We start from the raw sequence: 16,342 nt of genomic DNA on the forward strand, positions 1-16,342 counted from the left end.
CACTTGACTTCACAAATTTTGTAACAATATCTCCCGAGAATATCTTTTCTATGACAAAGTGACAATCAATCTCTATGTGCTTGGTTCTCTTATGGAACACTGGAGTAGATGCAATATGAAGGGCTGCTTGATTATCACATACAAGCTTCATCTTACTGGTTTCTCTAAATTTTAGTTCTCTCAGTAATTGTTTGATCCAAACCAGCCCACAAGTTGCTGTAGCCATTGCTCGATATTCTGCTTCGGTGCTAGATCGAGCAACCACACTCCGTTTCTCTTCCGGGACACCCAATTACCACCTATTAAAACACAATATCCGGATGTAGAACGTCTATCAGAGGGTGATCCCGCCCAATTAGCATCGGTATATCCAATGATATGCTCATGGTCTCGATCCTCAAAGAGTAGTCCTTTACCCGTAGATGACTTTATATATCGCAAAATACGAACAACTGCATCCCAATGACTATCACGGGGAAGGCATATACTGACTTACAACACTCACGGGAAAAGAGATGTCAGGTCTAGTCACCGTGAGATAATTCAACTTTCCAACCAACTGCTTATACCTTCCAGGATCACTAAGTGGCTCTCCTTGTCCTGGCAGAAGTTTAGCATTTGGATCCATAGGAGTGTCAATGAGTCGACATCTCATTATTCCTGCCTCCTCAAGAATGTCTAAAGCATACTTGCATTAAGAAATTACAATACTTATCTGGACTGTGCAATCTCAACAACAACAACAAACCCAGTGTATTCCCACCAAGTGGGGTCTGGGGGGTAAGATGTACGCAGTCCATACCTCTACCTCTGATGAAGTAGAAAGGCTGTTTCCGATAGACCCCCGGCTCAAGGCACGAGATACCACACAAACACATAGTAAAGTACATAAGCAGATTACATAACATAAATACGGCACCCATAAGTAATATAAAACAGAGGAAAGCAGAGGAAAACACACAGATTCGTAATAAAACATGGAACACGGAACACGGAATCATAACAGGAATAAAACCCCCACCAAGTAATTCCCTACACTAGCGACCCAAACTGGCCCTAATCCTCTGCCGTAATTCGCGCTCTCCAGACCTTCCTATCTAGGGTCATGTCCTTGGTGAGCTGTAGCTGTTCCATGTCCCGCCTAATCACCTCACCCCAGTACTTCTTCGGCCTACCCCTACCCCGCCTAAAACCATCCAACGCTAGCCTCTCACACCTACGGACCGGGGCACCCATGCCCCTCCTCTTCACGTGTCCGAACCATCTCAATCGTGCTTTCCGCATCTTGCACTCCACTGAAGTCACACCAACCTTCTCCCGGATAGTCTCATTCCGAACTCTATCCCCTCTAGTCAGTCCACACATCCAGCACAACATCCGCATTTCTGCCTTCATTTTTTGGATGTGGGAGTTCTTAACTGGCCAACACTCCGCTCCATACAACAAGGCCGGACGGACTATCACCCTGTAGAATTTGCCTTTAAGCTTGGGCGGCACCTTCTTATCACACAGCACCCCCGACGCGAGTTTCCACTTCATCCATCCCGCCCCAATACGGTGCGAGACATCCTCGTCAATCTCATCGTTACTCTGGATCACGGACCCAAGATACTTGAACTTATCCCTCTTACATACCTCCTATGCTTCCAGTTTCACTACTACCTCATTCTCCCGCCTCACGTCATTAAACTTGCATTCCACATATTCTGTCTTGCTTCTGTTCACCCTGAACCCTTTAGACTCAAGAGTTTGCCTCCACACCTCTAATTTGTCATTCACACCCCCTCGAGTCTCATCTATCAGCACTACATCGTCTGCAGAAAGCATACACCACGGCACCTCTCCTTGAATGCGCCGCGTCAACACATCTATCACCAACGCAAACAAAAAGGGACTAAGAGTAGATCCCTGATGCAATCCTGTCAGGACAGTGAAATGCTCTGAGTCTCCTCCCGCCCTCCTCACCTGGGTTTTCGCTCCATCATACATATCCTTAATTACTCTGGAATATGCCAGCGGTACTCCACTCACCTCCAAGCATCTCCAAAGCACCTCCCTGGGGACTTTGTCGTATGCCTTCTCCAGGTCGATAAACACTATGTGCAGATCCTTCTTCCTCTCCCTATACTGCTCCACCAACCTCCGCACCAGGTGGATTGCCTCCGTCGTCGAGCGGCCGGGCATAAATTCGAACTGGTTTTTCGAAATAGACACTATCCGTCTCAGCCTCACCTCGACCACTCTCTCCCAGATCTTCATAGAGTGACTCAATAACTTAATTCCCCTATAGTTATTACAACTCTGAATGTCCCCCTTATTCTTATAGAGGGGGACCATGGTACTCCACCTCCACGCCTCGGGCATCTTTGCCGTCCTGAAGATTTCATTAAACAATCCAGTCAACCACCTTACACCAGCCTCTCCAACGAACTTTCAAAACTCCACCGGTATCTCAATACGTAGAAAGATTTTAGTTCACCGAGGTCTTTAGTTTGGAAATGTTGAAAGAGATGTTGCTTCAAGTTAGTGATACCTTCTTGATCATTGCCGGTGATAACAATATCGTCAACATAAACCACTAGATAAATACACAAATTTGGTTCAGAATGACGATAAAACACTGAATGATCAGCTCTACTGAATGATCAGCTCCACTACGAATCATGCCAAACTCCTGAATCACTGTGCTAAACTTTCTGAACCAGGCTCGAGAGGACTGTTTCAAACCATAGAGTGACTTGCGCAATCGACATACAAGGCTACTAGACTCTCCCTGAGCAACAAAACCAGGTGGTTGCTCCATATAGACTTTTTCCTCAAGATCACCATGCTATAAAGCATTCTTCATGTCCAACTGATTAAGAGGCCAATGACAAATGACAGCCATAGAGAGAAAAAGACGGACAGATGCTATTTTAGCCACAGGAGAGAAAGTGTCACTATAATCAAGACCAAATATCTATGTATATTCTTTGGCAACAAGGCGAGCCTTCAGCCGATCAACCTAACCATCTGGACCAACTTTGATTGTATAAACCCAACGACAACCAACCATAGATTTACTTGTAGGAAAGGAAACAAGCTCCCTAAGTACCATTCACAACATCCTTATGCACCCATTTCACATCTTAGGCCTAGCTGGTGTAAAAGGCGGCTCCCTATTCAGTGCTATGCATGCTTCCTTGGTAATGTAAAGCAAACATTTTATCAATCATAGCCTATTTCCATCCTAAATGGGAAAGTGCTTCACCTGTAGTCTTAGGGATGAAAATAGAGGACAAAGATGATACAAAAGCATAATGGGGTGATGACAGACGATGATAACTCAAGAAAGTGTGATGTGGGTTAGCATTACGAGTGGATCTTATACCTTTTTTAAGTGCAACTGATTGGCTAGGAGGAGGCAGGTCCACAATAGGGGAAGCGTCAGGCGCATGACATAAATCATTTGGGACTGGGACTAATGCTGGACACGGGCGGTGGTGATACGTCAAAAATGGTGGCACTGCAGCTGGAGATGGAGAAGTAACCGTAGATTCCTCAAAGATTGGTGTGGATAAGACGGGATGTATGGGTAAAACATCAGAGATATCAAGATCAGAAGATGTATAGTAAGGTTGAACTCGAGAGTAACCAAGGAAGATACATTTGAGAGCATGGGGGGCTAATTTATCTTTTTCTGGGGCTAAGTTATGAACAAAACATGTGCTCCCAAAAACACGAGGGGGGATAGGGTAGAGATGTGATTGATGAAATAATATGGAATGGGGACCCCGATTCTGGATCGAAGATAATGGCATTCTGTTAATGAGATAGCAAGATGAGAAGATTGCATCGCCCCAAAAACACAGCGGAACATGGGATTCAATGAGAAAAGTGCGAGAAGTCTCAATGAGATGCCTATTTTTCCTTTTTGTTATACCGTTCTGCTGAGGGGTATATGGGCATGATGTTTGGTGAATGATTTTTTGATGAGTCAAAAACTCCTGAAACTGGGAGGATAAGTATTCTAAGGCTTTATCACTACGAAAAGCATTAATAGAAACACCAAATTGGTTTTGTATTTCAGCACAAAAACTTCTGAATATAAAAAATGATTTGAACAATCTTTCATCAAGTACATCTCAATAAATCATCAATGAAAGTAACAAAGTAACGAAATCCTAAGGGTGAACTGACTTTACTAGGACCCTAAATATCAGAATAAACTAATGAGAAAATACTCTGAACGACTCTCAATACTCACAATTGAGTGTGTACCACGAGTGTGTTTCCCAAGTCGACACGACTCACAATCTGATGTGGATAAACTAGACAAACTAGACACCATCTTTTGTAGCTTGGATAGACTCGGATGTCCCAAACGTTTGTGAATAAGGTCGGGAGGGTCTGTAACGGAGCATGTTGTGAAGAAATTTGAAAAGGTAAGATGGTAAAGGCCTTGTGATTCATGTCCTATGTCAATCTTCTGTCCCGTTTTGCGGTCCTGCATTAGAAAAGAATCATAAAAAAAGTTATACTACAATGAAGGGTATGTGTCAAACGACTAATAGATGCAAAATTAAAAGGACAACCGGGGACATAAAGAACAGAGTCTAGAGTGACAGAAGATAGGGCTTGGCTTGTCCAACTCCTTTTGGCTTTGTTCGGATTTCATTGGCTAAAGTAATAGCAGGAAGAGATTGTGAACAAACAATATTAGACAGAAGTGATTTGTCACCAGAAGTATGATCAGAAGCACCTGAGTCCACAACCCATGATCCAAAGGTAGGAGATTGTGCCGTTGAGGCTATTGGTAGGGATATATGCTTACTTGCTCGATACTGAAGATATTCATTATATTCATTGTCAGATAAATACACCCATCGATGTGGTGTTAGACTGAGCAACATGAGCATTTTTAGGTGGTTGATCATGCAAAGAATAACATATTCCACGAGTATGTCCAAGCTTATTACAATAACTACACTTAGGTCGAGAATAACATACGCCACGAGTATGTTCAAGCCTTTTCAATAACTACACCTAGGACGAGATCTTCCAAATCGACCTTCCCCTCATCGATTCTTCATTTACTGTGACGTTTGATTTTCTGATCTCCTCATTAAGGGCTCAGATTTAATCATAGGACACCAAGTAAAAGATTAGAAATTATATTGCTGGAATCTAAAAAAATAGTGTCCAGTCGTTTGGAAAAAATAAAGTCGCCGGAATTAGGGTTCCGACAATCGAAATCTGAGAAACTTGGCTGAAACTAAAAAACAAAAACTGGTTGGAGGTCGGAGTAGCTGGGCAACCCCAACAGAAAAGAGAAAGCCGAAAAATTCGACCGGAGAATGGTTCACGCGCCGGCACGTGACAGATATTGCTGAACTCCGGCAAGCGCGTGGGAGCGCGTTGCGGGGACTTTCCGGTGGTTTCGATTGGGTTTTTGTCGCCTAAGCTTTCCGATCCCCTTGGTGGTGTTGTATTTTGCGCACAACCCACACAGATAATGACTCAAACAGTCACCGAAAATTGACACACGGTGACTGATATTTCTTTTTCCCGGAATTTTCTCACCAATGCCCTGATACCATGTGAGAAATAATAGAGAAAATATTATTTGAATTGTTGTCTACATAATTACATTGACACCCTATTTATAGACACTACAATACAATCCTTTTTCAAGTAGGATTTTGTATACTATTCCTATTCCTACTCATATTCTAACAAGGAAAAACAAGGACCCAAACATTTAGCTCTACATACCAACTAAATACACCATATCATGGCCAGCAAAGTTCCCCTGAAATCCCTCTGTTCTTCTTTACTCTTGTAAGTAGGTCTAATATAATGCTGTGTGATCGTGACTATTGCTGTATGACATAAAATCTTGAGTCCTCCACTTTCATCTCTTTTGTTATTAAGCTAGTTGGTGAGCTTAGTATGGTTTACCTTGTGATTGATGATAAATACAGGTTATCAGTACTGCCAGGACATGCAATTGTATACTTATTGTCCTCGATGCAATAAAACCAATCACTCACAAACGTCTCATAGAGAAAGAGCTCGAGGGATTTGGCATTAGGTAATACACTGTTATGCTTGTGTTCGCCTTGTGTAGTCTGCTTTCCCCCAGTTGATTCTCGATTCTTGGTGCTTCTCCCTTTTTAGGTTGAACAAGGAACCACCAAATATGACATTCAGGAAGAAAGAGAAGGGTGGGATTAATTTGACGTCAACAGTTACGAATACCCATTTGGACCTCGACACTGTGAAGGCCATATGCAGCGAATACAGAATACATAATGCTGATGTTCATCTTAGGTATGATGCAACCGCTGATGACCTTATTGATGTCATTGAAGGCAGTCGAGTATACACGCCTTGCATCTATGTTGTGAACAAAATTGATCAAATCACAATGGAAGAGCTGGAGATTCTGGATAAACTTCCGCATTATTGTCCAATCAGGTAGTTATCCATTGTTTTAAATTTCTTTTTTCACCTTTCATCCATCATTTACAGAAGTTTCATGGCTAACAACATATAGAGGCCTAAAGTTGAATGAAATTCATGACTGCCTAATAGAAATGTGCACTTTAATATTTTTTGATGGATTCTATCGGAAATATGCACTTCTTTAATAAAATTTAGAGATTCTTGAAGATTAACATTAATCAGTGATCATAATCCATTATATTGGTAAAATCCTGGTTAGCTCTGCATATGCCACTTTATTCCCTCCATTAGCATTTGAGCTGCACATGGTTTTTCCCATTTTAGTTGACCCTATTTCAAGTCAATTTTTTTTCTTTTCGAGTTTCCAGTATGGTCAGACTTAGGTTTCTTTTTGCTGGCAAATATTACATTGCAATTACAGTTATTCAATACGAGAAAACTAACGTGTGTAGTTGAACCAGTTGTTCTACTAAACATCGGTTCAACTGCACCGTACAGTAAACCAACACGTAGGTGTTTAACTGGCTAGATCTTTTAAGGAGATTGGATTGGTACCATCACAGCGTAGGCTTGGCGATTGAACTTCATGAATTTAGGGTCAAGGATTGCTTACAAAAGTTACGGATTGATCTGAGTGTTCTATACATTAGATGCTTGTGTTTTACAACCATCTCACTCTTTTTACATTTACATTTCTGTGAGGTTACTCTGACTTTCTCTCATCACATCTGTCAAAATTCAGAAGGAATCATAGCAACAACAACAAACCCCAATGTATTCCCACACAGTGGGGTCTGGGGAGGGTAAGATGTACGCAGTCCATACCACTACCTCCGGAGAAGTAGCAAGGTTGTTTTCGATAGACCCCCCGCTCAAGACGAAAAATAATAAACAAATTCATAATAAAAGCACGAAACAAGATGGCACAACAGAACTAAGACACCCACACAATAATACCCTACACCAACGTACCAAATGCACCCCCCACCCCAGCCCTCCCACATGCACTAGCCTTCTATCCTAATACGTGTCCTCCACACCTTCCTATCTAAGGTCATGTTTTCGGTAAGCTGTAACTGCTTCATGTCACGTCTAATCACCTCTCTCCAATACTTCTTCGGCTTACTACTCCTGAAACCACCCAAAGCTAGCATCTCACACCTACGAACTGGGGCATCCGTGCCCCTCCTCATCACATGCCCAAACCATCTCAGCCGAACTTCTCGCATTGTCCTCCACCGAAGCCACTCCAACCTTCTCACGGACAGTCTTATTCCTAACCCTATCACCCCTAGTAAGCCCACACATCCAACGCAACATCCGCATTTCCGCTACCTTTAATTTTTGAACATGAGAGTTCTTGACTGGCCAACACCCTACTCCGTACAACATGGCCGACCGGACTGCCATTCTGTAGAATGTGCTTTTTAGTTTGGGCGGCACCTTCTTATCACACAACTCTCCCGAGGCGAGCCTCCACTTCATCCATCTTGCCCCAATACGATGGGAGATATCCTCATCAATCTTACCATTCTCCTGAATCATCGACTCGAGATACTTAAAACTATCCCTCCTACAAACAACCTGGGAACCCAACCTCACTACCTCGTCGTCCTCCTGCCTCAAGTCATTAAACTTGCATTCCGTATACTCAGTCTTGCTCCTACTCAACCTGAACCCTTTAGACCCAAAAGTTTATCTCCAAACCTCCAATTTATCATTAACACCTCCCAGCGTCTCATCAATCAAAACTACATCATCTGCAAAAAGCATACACCAAGGCACTTCACCTTGAATACGTCGCGTCAACACATCCATCACTACCGCGAACAAAAACGGGTTAAGAGTCGATCCGTGATGCAACCCCGTTAAAACTGAGAAATGCTCTAAATCTCCTCCCGCCGTCCTTACTTGTCTTTGCTCCTTCATACATGTCCTTAATCGATCTAATGTACGCCATCGGGGCCCCACTCACCTCCAAGCATCTCCAAAGCACCTCCCTAGAGACTTTCTCGTATGCCTTCTCCAAGTCGATAAACACCATGTGCAGGTCCTTCTTCCTTTCTCTATACTGCTCCACCAGTCTCCGCACCACACCAGATGAATTGCCTCCATCGTCGAGCGCTCGAACATAAATCCAAACTGATTCTCCGAAATAGACACTATCCTCCTCAACCCTGCTCGACCACTCTCTCCCAAATCTTCATCGTGTTACTCAATAACTTAATACCCCTATAGTTGGTGCAACTTTGGATGTCACCCTTGTTCTTATATAAAGGAATCATGGTACTCCATCTCCAAGCCTCTCGCATATTCGCAGTCTTAAAGATGCCGTTAAATAAGGTCAACCACCTTACACCAGCCCCGCCTGCAAACTTCCAAAAATCCACAGGAATCTCGTCCGGCCCCGTCGCCCTACCCCTCCGCATCTTGCGAATAGCCTCGCTGACCTCCTCCACCTTAAAACGCCTACAATAGCTGAAATCACGACACCTTTCTAAGTGCTCCAACTCCCTAACACAATGTCCCTGTCCCCCTCATCGTTCAAGAGACAATGAAAATACGATTGCCATCTTCTCTTAATATGCCCGTCCTTCACCAGCATACTACCATCCTCCCACTTAATACACTTCACTTGGTCAAGGTCCCGCCCCTTCCTCTCCCTAGCCTTAGCTAGCCTAAACAACTTTTTTTCCTCGCCTCTCTTCTAACCTCTCATACAAGCTCTTAAACGCTGTCGTCTTTGCAGCCGTAACTGCTAACTTGGCCTCTCTCCTAGCTAACTTGTACTCCTCCCTATTTACCCGTTTATCCTCTTCAACCTTACTCTCTACTAACTTAGCATACGCCCCCTTCTTAGTTTCCACTTTCTTCTTAACTTCTTCATTTCACCACCAGTCCCCCCAACGCTGACCAGCTCTGCCCCTCGATACACCTAACACCTCTCTAGCCGTCTCCTTGATGCACCTAGCCCCCCTATCCCACATATCATCCACGTCCCCCCTACACTCCCACATCCCAATCTCCGCCACCTTCTCTCCTATCTCTATCGCACTCACCGGCGTCAAGACACGCCACTTTATCCTAGGTTCGCCCTCCCCATCTCTTCTCTTCCTATCCTTTTTAAACCCTGGTCCATCACCAGAAGCCTGTGCTGGATCGAAAGGTTCTCACTCGGAATGACCTTACAATCCCGGCAGATTAATGGAATTATATTTCATTATATTTCTAGATTTACAACATATCTAGATTCTTTGAACTTTAGTAAGAGAATAGTAGATGATTGTATTTTTCTAGAAGAAGATTACTTGATTACACTGGGTATTGAATGATAGAAACTAGGATGCATAAGAGATAGAGAAGGAAATATTAGTGGTTAAAAAAAATGCAAGTATCTTAAACACTATACTAACCAACAACTAAGTCTATATGGAGTGGACAATTCTCTAGATATTAAGACAATGATAATATTTTTCTTCTATCCTCAGAATTCTACCAGATTCTCCTTTTTTTAAACTAAGACATAAGCAGTTACTGCTGTAGATAACTACTATAGATAACTACTGACAACTACTAATAGATAACTGTTTCTCCTATCTGAAACTAAGAAACTAAGTTACATTATCTTCACATGCTAAAGTAGCAGTCTTATCAGTGCATTCCCCCTGAAAAATCGCCTTGTCCTCAAGGCGAAAAGAAGGAGACTGTGTGTTCTCCTCTTACATTAACTCCATAAGATCAACTCTAAATATGCAAACTTTCCAGGTTTGCAGCGATGACCTGGGGCAAACTTGTCTCCATAACGATAGCATAGGCCTTTTTCTCGTCGAATTTGTTGTTCAGAATTTAGAGGGTGAATGTTTGAAAGAGATGATTGTTGAAAAGGGTGTAATTAAAGGATTCTTGAGCCGTTGGAGAGGAAGTTCCAATTGATGAAGGCCGTGATATAGAAGGCCAATCGGTTACCTTACTGAACCGATTTGGTCCATGTTTTTCTGCATATTCTAAAGCCAGACTCGTTGCCTTGTACACAGATCGAGGCTTGTGAATCCTAGTTCCACGTGAAGGTCTTCTTTGAGCCCTCTAAGGAAACTCTAAGCTGACATTGTTCTAGCCAGTTTTGCACACGGGCTGCCCGTTTTGCAAATTCTTGCCTATACTCGAACACTTATCCAGTCTGTTGGATTCCACACAGGTGTTCATCTGGAGTTTGAAACTCGGCGGGTCCGTAATTTTCTTGCATTACTTTAACCAATTCATCCCAGTAATAGATGGTTCTCACACTCTTGATCCAAGCAAAAGATCTAGTGCATCTCCTTCCAAAGACATTGAAGTCACATCAACCTTACAATTAGGGATGGCAAACGGGCGAGTCGAGTCGGATATGGGCAGGTCGAAAATGGATAAAATATCCATCCGACCCATATTTGATATGAATAAACCCAGTGGATAATACAGATATCCATATTATCCATTACTTCTTATTATGTAAAGACAAAAGTACTCTTATATTACAAGAAAAACTACATGGCTTAGCAAAGATATGATTCTAATTATTTAATTTAGACTAAGTTTTGATTAATTACAATCCATAGCCTCTCTTGCTAATTAAATACAATTCATAATCTCTCTCCTTTATTTCTCCATTGATTTTCTCTCTATCTCTTTCATTTTTTTCTTTTCCCGCTCTTTTTTCTTTTTTTCTTTTTCATTTTTCTTTTTTTCTTTTTTTTTTCTTTTCATCGTTCCTCATTTTTCTTTTCCATTTTCATCTTTTTTTTTTGTTTTATTATTTGCTTTTTGTCATTTTTTGTTGTATTTTCTTTTTCTTTTTCTTTTTTTCTTTGTTTCGTTTATTCTTTTTTTCATTTTATTTATTTTTTTGACATTTTTTCCTCTCGTTTGTTGTTGTTGTTGTTGTGTTTTATTTTTATTTGTATCATACTATTTACTTCAAATAAATTTATTATTTGTATTTGAATAGTTTAGACGTGAATATGTATATTTTATCATTTGTATTATACACAAACAAGTATATTAATTAATTGTATTTACTTGATTCTAAAATATACAAATATGCCTGTATCATTTATAGAAATGTATCGTTAGTATTTGAATGTCAAATTTATCATTTGTATTTGTATAGAAAAAAATCAAACTAGTAAAAGAGGGGGGGAAGTACAAAAATGAGAAACAAAGAAGAATGAGAAATAAAAGTTAGAAATAGAATAGAGAGAGAGAAACTAAAAAGAAAAAATGAAAAAAGAAGAAAAGGGTGGTTCAAATAATTTAAATGAAAAAGGTCAATTTTGTAAAAAAAATTAAGAAAATAAAAATTTTTAAAATGAAAAATATTTTCTATTTTAAAAAATAAATTGAAAATATTTTTCTTCATTCCAAACACACCCTTAATAAATATACTTTAGAGGTTGCTACATCTTCACATACGTCATACTTTAAGGAGAGTGTAATTGGTAGATACCCATGGGTTATCCATATTTTAGAATGGATAATATGGGTTGACCCATATTTGATCCATTATTAAATGGGTTGGATAACCAACTTATTTAACATGGATAAAACGGATGGATAACCCTATAATTTATCCATTTTGCCACCCCTACTTACAATCATCAGGTGTTTGATAATTTTTAAAATATTTCTCCGCTTTTAGAATCCAACCTCTAGGATCTCCCCCCTCATACTTCGGAAATTCCATCTTTGTGTGAGCACACCGATAAGTTCCTTGATGCTTCCAAGTGCTATCAATCTCACCTTCTTCCGGTAAAACTTTAGATTTTCCTCGTTGATTCACACTGTTTTGTGTTTTTAATGCAGCCACATCAGCAGCCAAAGCATCCATGGCTTCCAATTTTGCTTCTATAGTAGTCAGTTGTTAGTTGTTGGCTGATCTGATCAGGAGTCGACATGATAGGTTCGCTATGGAAAGCGTTAGCCCGTGTGTTAAACATGACAGATCAACCTTTCTCTGGTACCAATGATAGAAACTAGGATGCAGAAGAGATAGAGAAGGAAATATTACTGGTTAAAAAAAATGCAATGATCTTAAACACTATACTAACCAATAACCAAGTCCATATGGAGTGGACAAATCTCCATATGTAAAGACGATGATAATATTTTTCTTCTATCTTCAGAATTCTACCAGATTTTCCTATTTAAGCTAAGAAATAAGCAGTTACTGCTGTAGATAACTACTATAGATAACTATTGACAACTACTAATAGATAACTGCTTCTATCCTATCTGAAACTAAGAAACGAAGTTACATTATCTTCATATGCTAAAGCAGCAGTTTTATCATCGTTGTAGTATATAGTAGAAGATGACTTACTCTGATAGTAAAGAACAACTACTTACCATATTGTATATATTGCTAATACTCTCATATAAGAAGCTGCTATTATATATATTGTTATAAGTTACACTCAGATTCAAATGAGTTTTCTAACTTTTTACATGGTATCCGAGCTTCTACGACCTTAGTAGAGATCTAATCTGCTTTCACTTACTGGCAAGTGACGTTATGCTACTTTTCTAGCCTTGACTGTTCCAACAACATTGTTTCTTTCTGGCTTAAAGACACGGAATTTAAGATTCTACTCAAATTACTTTGTTTACAATGTAGTACTTTGCTGGAATCATTTTAGTTAATGTCTTCTCTTTTCCCTTAGAACATAAGGATATTATTGTAAAATGCTTTTTGTATGATTTCTAGTGCTCATTTGGAATGGAATCTTGATGGCCTGCTGGAGAAGATTTGGGAATATCTTAGTCTAACCCGTATATACACAAAGCCGAAGGGAATGAATCCAGACTATGAGGATCCAGTTATTTTATCATCAAAGAAGAGGACAGTGGAAGACTTCTGCGACAGAATTCACAAGGATATGGTTAAACAATTCAAATAGTATGTTTTTCCTTTGAAATTCTCCTCCTGTTTTCTCATAATGGAATGAAAAGTACCTTTTGTATGTTCTGTCAATAGGATGGTTTAAGAATGGCATCCTTCTTTACAGTGAAAGGGAAAGGGAATCCTAAACGAGACATGAGGAGGGCATAGTAAGCTTGTCAAGGGACGGTTATGCATAAATTTGAGGAAAAAGTACGTGAGCTCTCGTTTGTGAACCACCATCTTGAAAGAAAAGGACGTCCCTCCCATGGCACAAATATAGCAATGATATGGAGAACAGGACATTGCAACTCTTGACACCTTGCCTAACATCCTTTAAAAAATTGAACTCAAAATACTGCTAAAATGTATTGTTATCATTCTCTTAAAAAAAATAGCTAAAATGCTTCTTGAGCTAGGAACAGGATATTGCTAACCAGATAGATGCTTATTGAGCTTGTGGCTGTAACTCTCATTTCCATTCTCCTTCTGTGTTTGGTTTTCTTTAATGATGAGAACAGGACTACATTTGTCAAATATTAGCGGAGGGCAGTTGATATTTCCTCGAAGTTTGCTTTCAGAAAAAGAAATAATTGGATGACGGTTAAATAAAAAAGAATTACATTCAAGTTCTAAAATAGCCTGTGTGTTCTTGTCCATTTGGTTGAATCTTTTATCATCAGTGCCTGCACCTGGGAGCTGGGAATCGTCATTTTAGCTTTAGTTTTATTCTAACTTGCATGCGTAATGTGGTTCGTCCTTGAGAACCTTTTTCCATTGGCTTCGTATCATTGATTTCATAAAGTTTGTCATAGAATGATAACTTTTAGGTATGGTATCGTTTAAACATTATCCATCTTCTTTAACAAACATTTGCCTTGGTTGCTGCAGTGCCCTGGTTTGGGGTTCAAGTGCAAAACACAAACCTCAGAGGGTGGGCAAGGTAAATTCTACAGAGCTACTTGTTTTATACATTTTATCTGGTTTCTTTGTCCCTTGTCCCTTGGTTTTCTGCAATCAGGATACCGGTCTTTACTCTTGTTCTGAACCAGGAACATGAACTAGAAGATGAAGACGTCGTCCAAATCATCAAGAAGGTGTGATTGCCAAAATTTTATCTTGATTGGCTGCAGTTGATGCATCTCTCTAGCTCTAAAGGTCTTTATCGCATGTTGAGGTCTGTCCTAGTCTGCAGAGCTTGGTTTTGTTTTTCTTTTTCCGGTAGGTAGATCTAGTTTGAACAAAGTACAGCTTGGTGTGTATGTTGGCACACACTGAGCTATATGGTGACTCTACATGCTTGCAGGCTAGTCATCTTATGTATCATCTTAAGTATCATCTTAAGTCGGCCCCAAGGAGCATTTGGTGGTAGTTAAAAACAGAAACTTTTGTTGGTTCTTGCATCATTGTACTGGAGTTAAAATTTTCCATTAGAACTTTGTATTTTTGAAGATTTTACGCGGATCTGTCTTCAAAATCTGCATTACTAAACTACAAATCGCCATGCTTGGGGAAAAAGAATTTAGGAATAGGATTCCAAAATCTAGTTTGGATCTCATTGTCATATGCGATGCAACCTGGATCAAGGTTTTCCTCAAATTTCAGAATATGCTGGTTAGCAAATAATTGCAAGATTTCAATTCACCTGAACGCCTTATGACTGTCAAATCTGCGCAGTACTGCTTCCATTTCAATTATTACCTCTGTGTGAAGGTTGTGTTTATTTAGTATCTAGCATAAAAAAAGGCAAAATGGACTATTGGATCCTTGTACTTATTTCTATTTGTACTTAGCCATTTGTCACTTGTATCCTTTAACTTTGTTAAAATACAAGATTTTTTGACCCTTCTGATGCATATATGGCATTGAATTGCTGAGTTGGAAAAACATGTGGCATTAAGTTGCTGAGTTGAAAAACCGCGTGCAAACGCATTTTTTACGCGATTGAATCAGTATTTTTTATTTAAAAATATTTTTAAAAAATGATAATTTTTTTAAAAAGTACAAAAATTAACAATAAAAAAACCCACCACCCTCCTTCGCCCCCCACCCCGTCCCCCACCCTCCCCCGTCCTCGTCCCCAACCTCCACGCAGCACCACGACCAACCCCAGGCAGCACCATCACACTAGGCAACCTCCCACCCCCCTCCTCCACCGCCACACACACACACCACAAATTTTATGATATATAATATGAATAAATTGTTATTTTAAATTTTTAAATAATTGTGGAGATGAATTTTATTTTAAAAAATAAATTTTTAATTTTAATTTTTTTTATTTAATGGCAGAGATTAATTTTTTTAAATAATGGTGGAGATGAACCTTTTTGTTGTTGAAGTTTTTGATTATATGATATATGGTGAAATCTTGGGTCAAAATTTCATCTTCGTTGTTGAAGTTTTTGATTTTGTAATATAAATTACAAGATTTTATAATTTTGAATCGGAATTTATGATATATAAATTCTGATTTATGTTATAAATTGTTGAAGTTATATCGATATGATACAAATTGTTATTTTTAATTTTTAAATAATGGTGGAGATGAATTTTGTTTTAAAAAATAAATTTTTAATTTATTATTTTGTTTTTTATTTAATGTTATTACAACAACAACAAACCCAGTATATTTTCACATAGTGGGGTCTGGGAAGGTAGAATGTACGCAGTCCATACCACTACCTTCGAAGAAGTAGAGAGGCTGTTTCCGAAAGACCTCCGGATTGAGACAAAGGACTGTATTCAAACATCGCATGCATGCAACATGATGAAAAAAATAGCGATACAACAACAACAAAAAACGTACATTAACCAACAAAGGGTACCCCACTTCCCCCAAACCTAGCACTACCAACCAAGTTACACCAAACTCTTCTAACTACATCCTATGACTTGACCATACCCCTTTGCCCCCTACCCTAATACTCTTCCTCCAAACCTTTCTATTGAGGGTGATGTCCTCAGTGAGTCGTAATTGCT

The 16,342-nt window shown here is 39.7% G+C and overlaps 1 protein-coding gene across 1 annotated transcript in view; it reads left to right on the forward strand.

The window, feature by feature from the left end:
* LOC107850762 (developmentally-regulated G-protein 3) overlaps positions 1–14,818 on the forward strand; it is a 28,202-nt gene extending 13,384 nt beyond the window's left edge. The window contains exons 6-10 of the mRNA XM_016695504.2: positions 5,964–6,073; positions 6,160–6,459; positions 13,187–13,378; positions 14,252–14,303; positions 14,413–14,818. Coding sequence (XP_016550990.1) covers positions 5,964–6,073; positions 6,160–6,459; positions 13,187–13,378; positions 14,252–14,303; positions 14,413–14,463 — 705 coding nt within the window. The 3' untranslated portion in view covers positions 14,464–14,818. The remainder of the gene's footprint in view (positions 1–5,963; positions 6,074–6,159; positions 6,460–13,186; positions 13,379–14,251; positions 14,304–14,412) is intronic.
* Positions 14,819–16,342: the final 1,524 nt, after the last annotated feature.

The sequence above is a fragment of the Capsicum annuum genome, chromosome 12 (genome assembly GCF_002878395.1).
Source record: "Capsicum annuum cultivar UCD-10X-F1 chromosome 12, UCD10Xv1.1, whole genome shotgun sequence".
In the NCBI taxonomy this organism is placed as follows: Eukaryota; Viridiplantae; Streptophyta; class Magnoliopsida; order Solanales; family Solanaceae; genus Capsicum; species Capsicum annuum.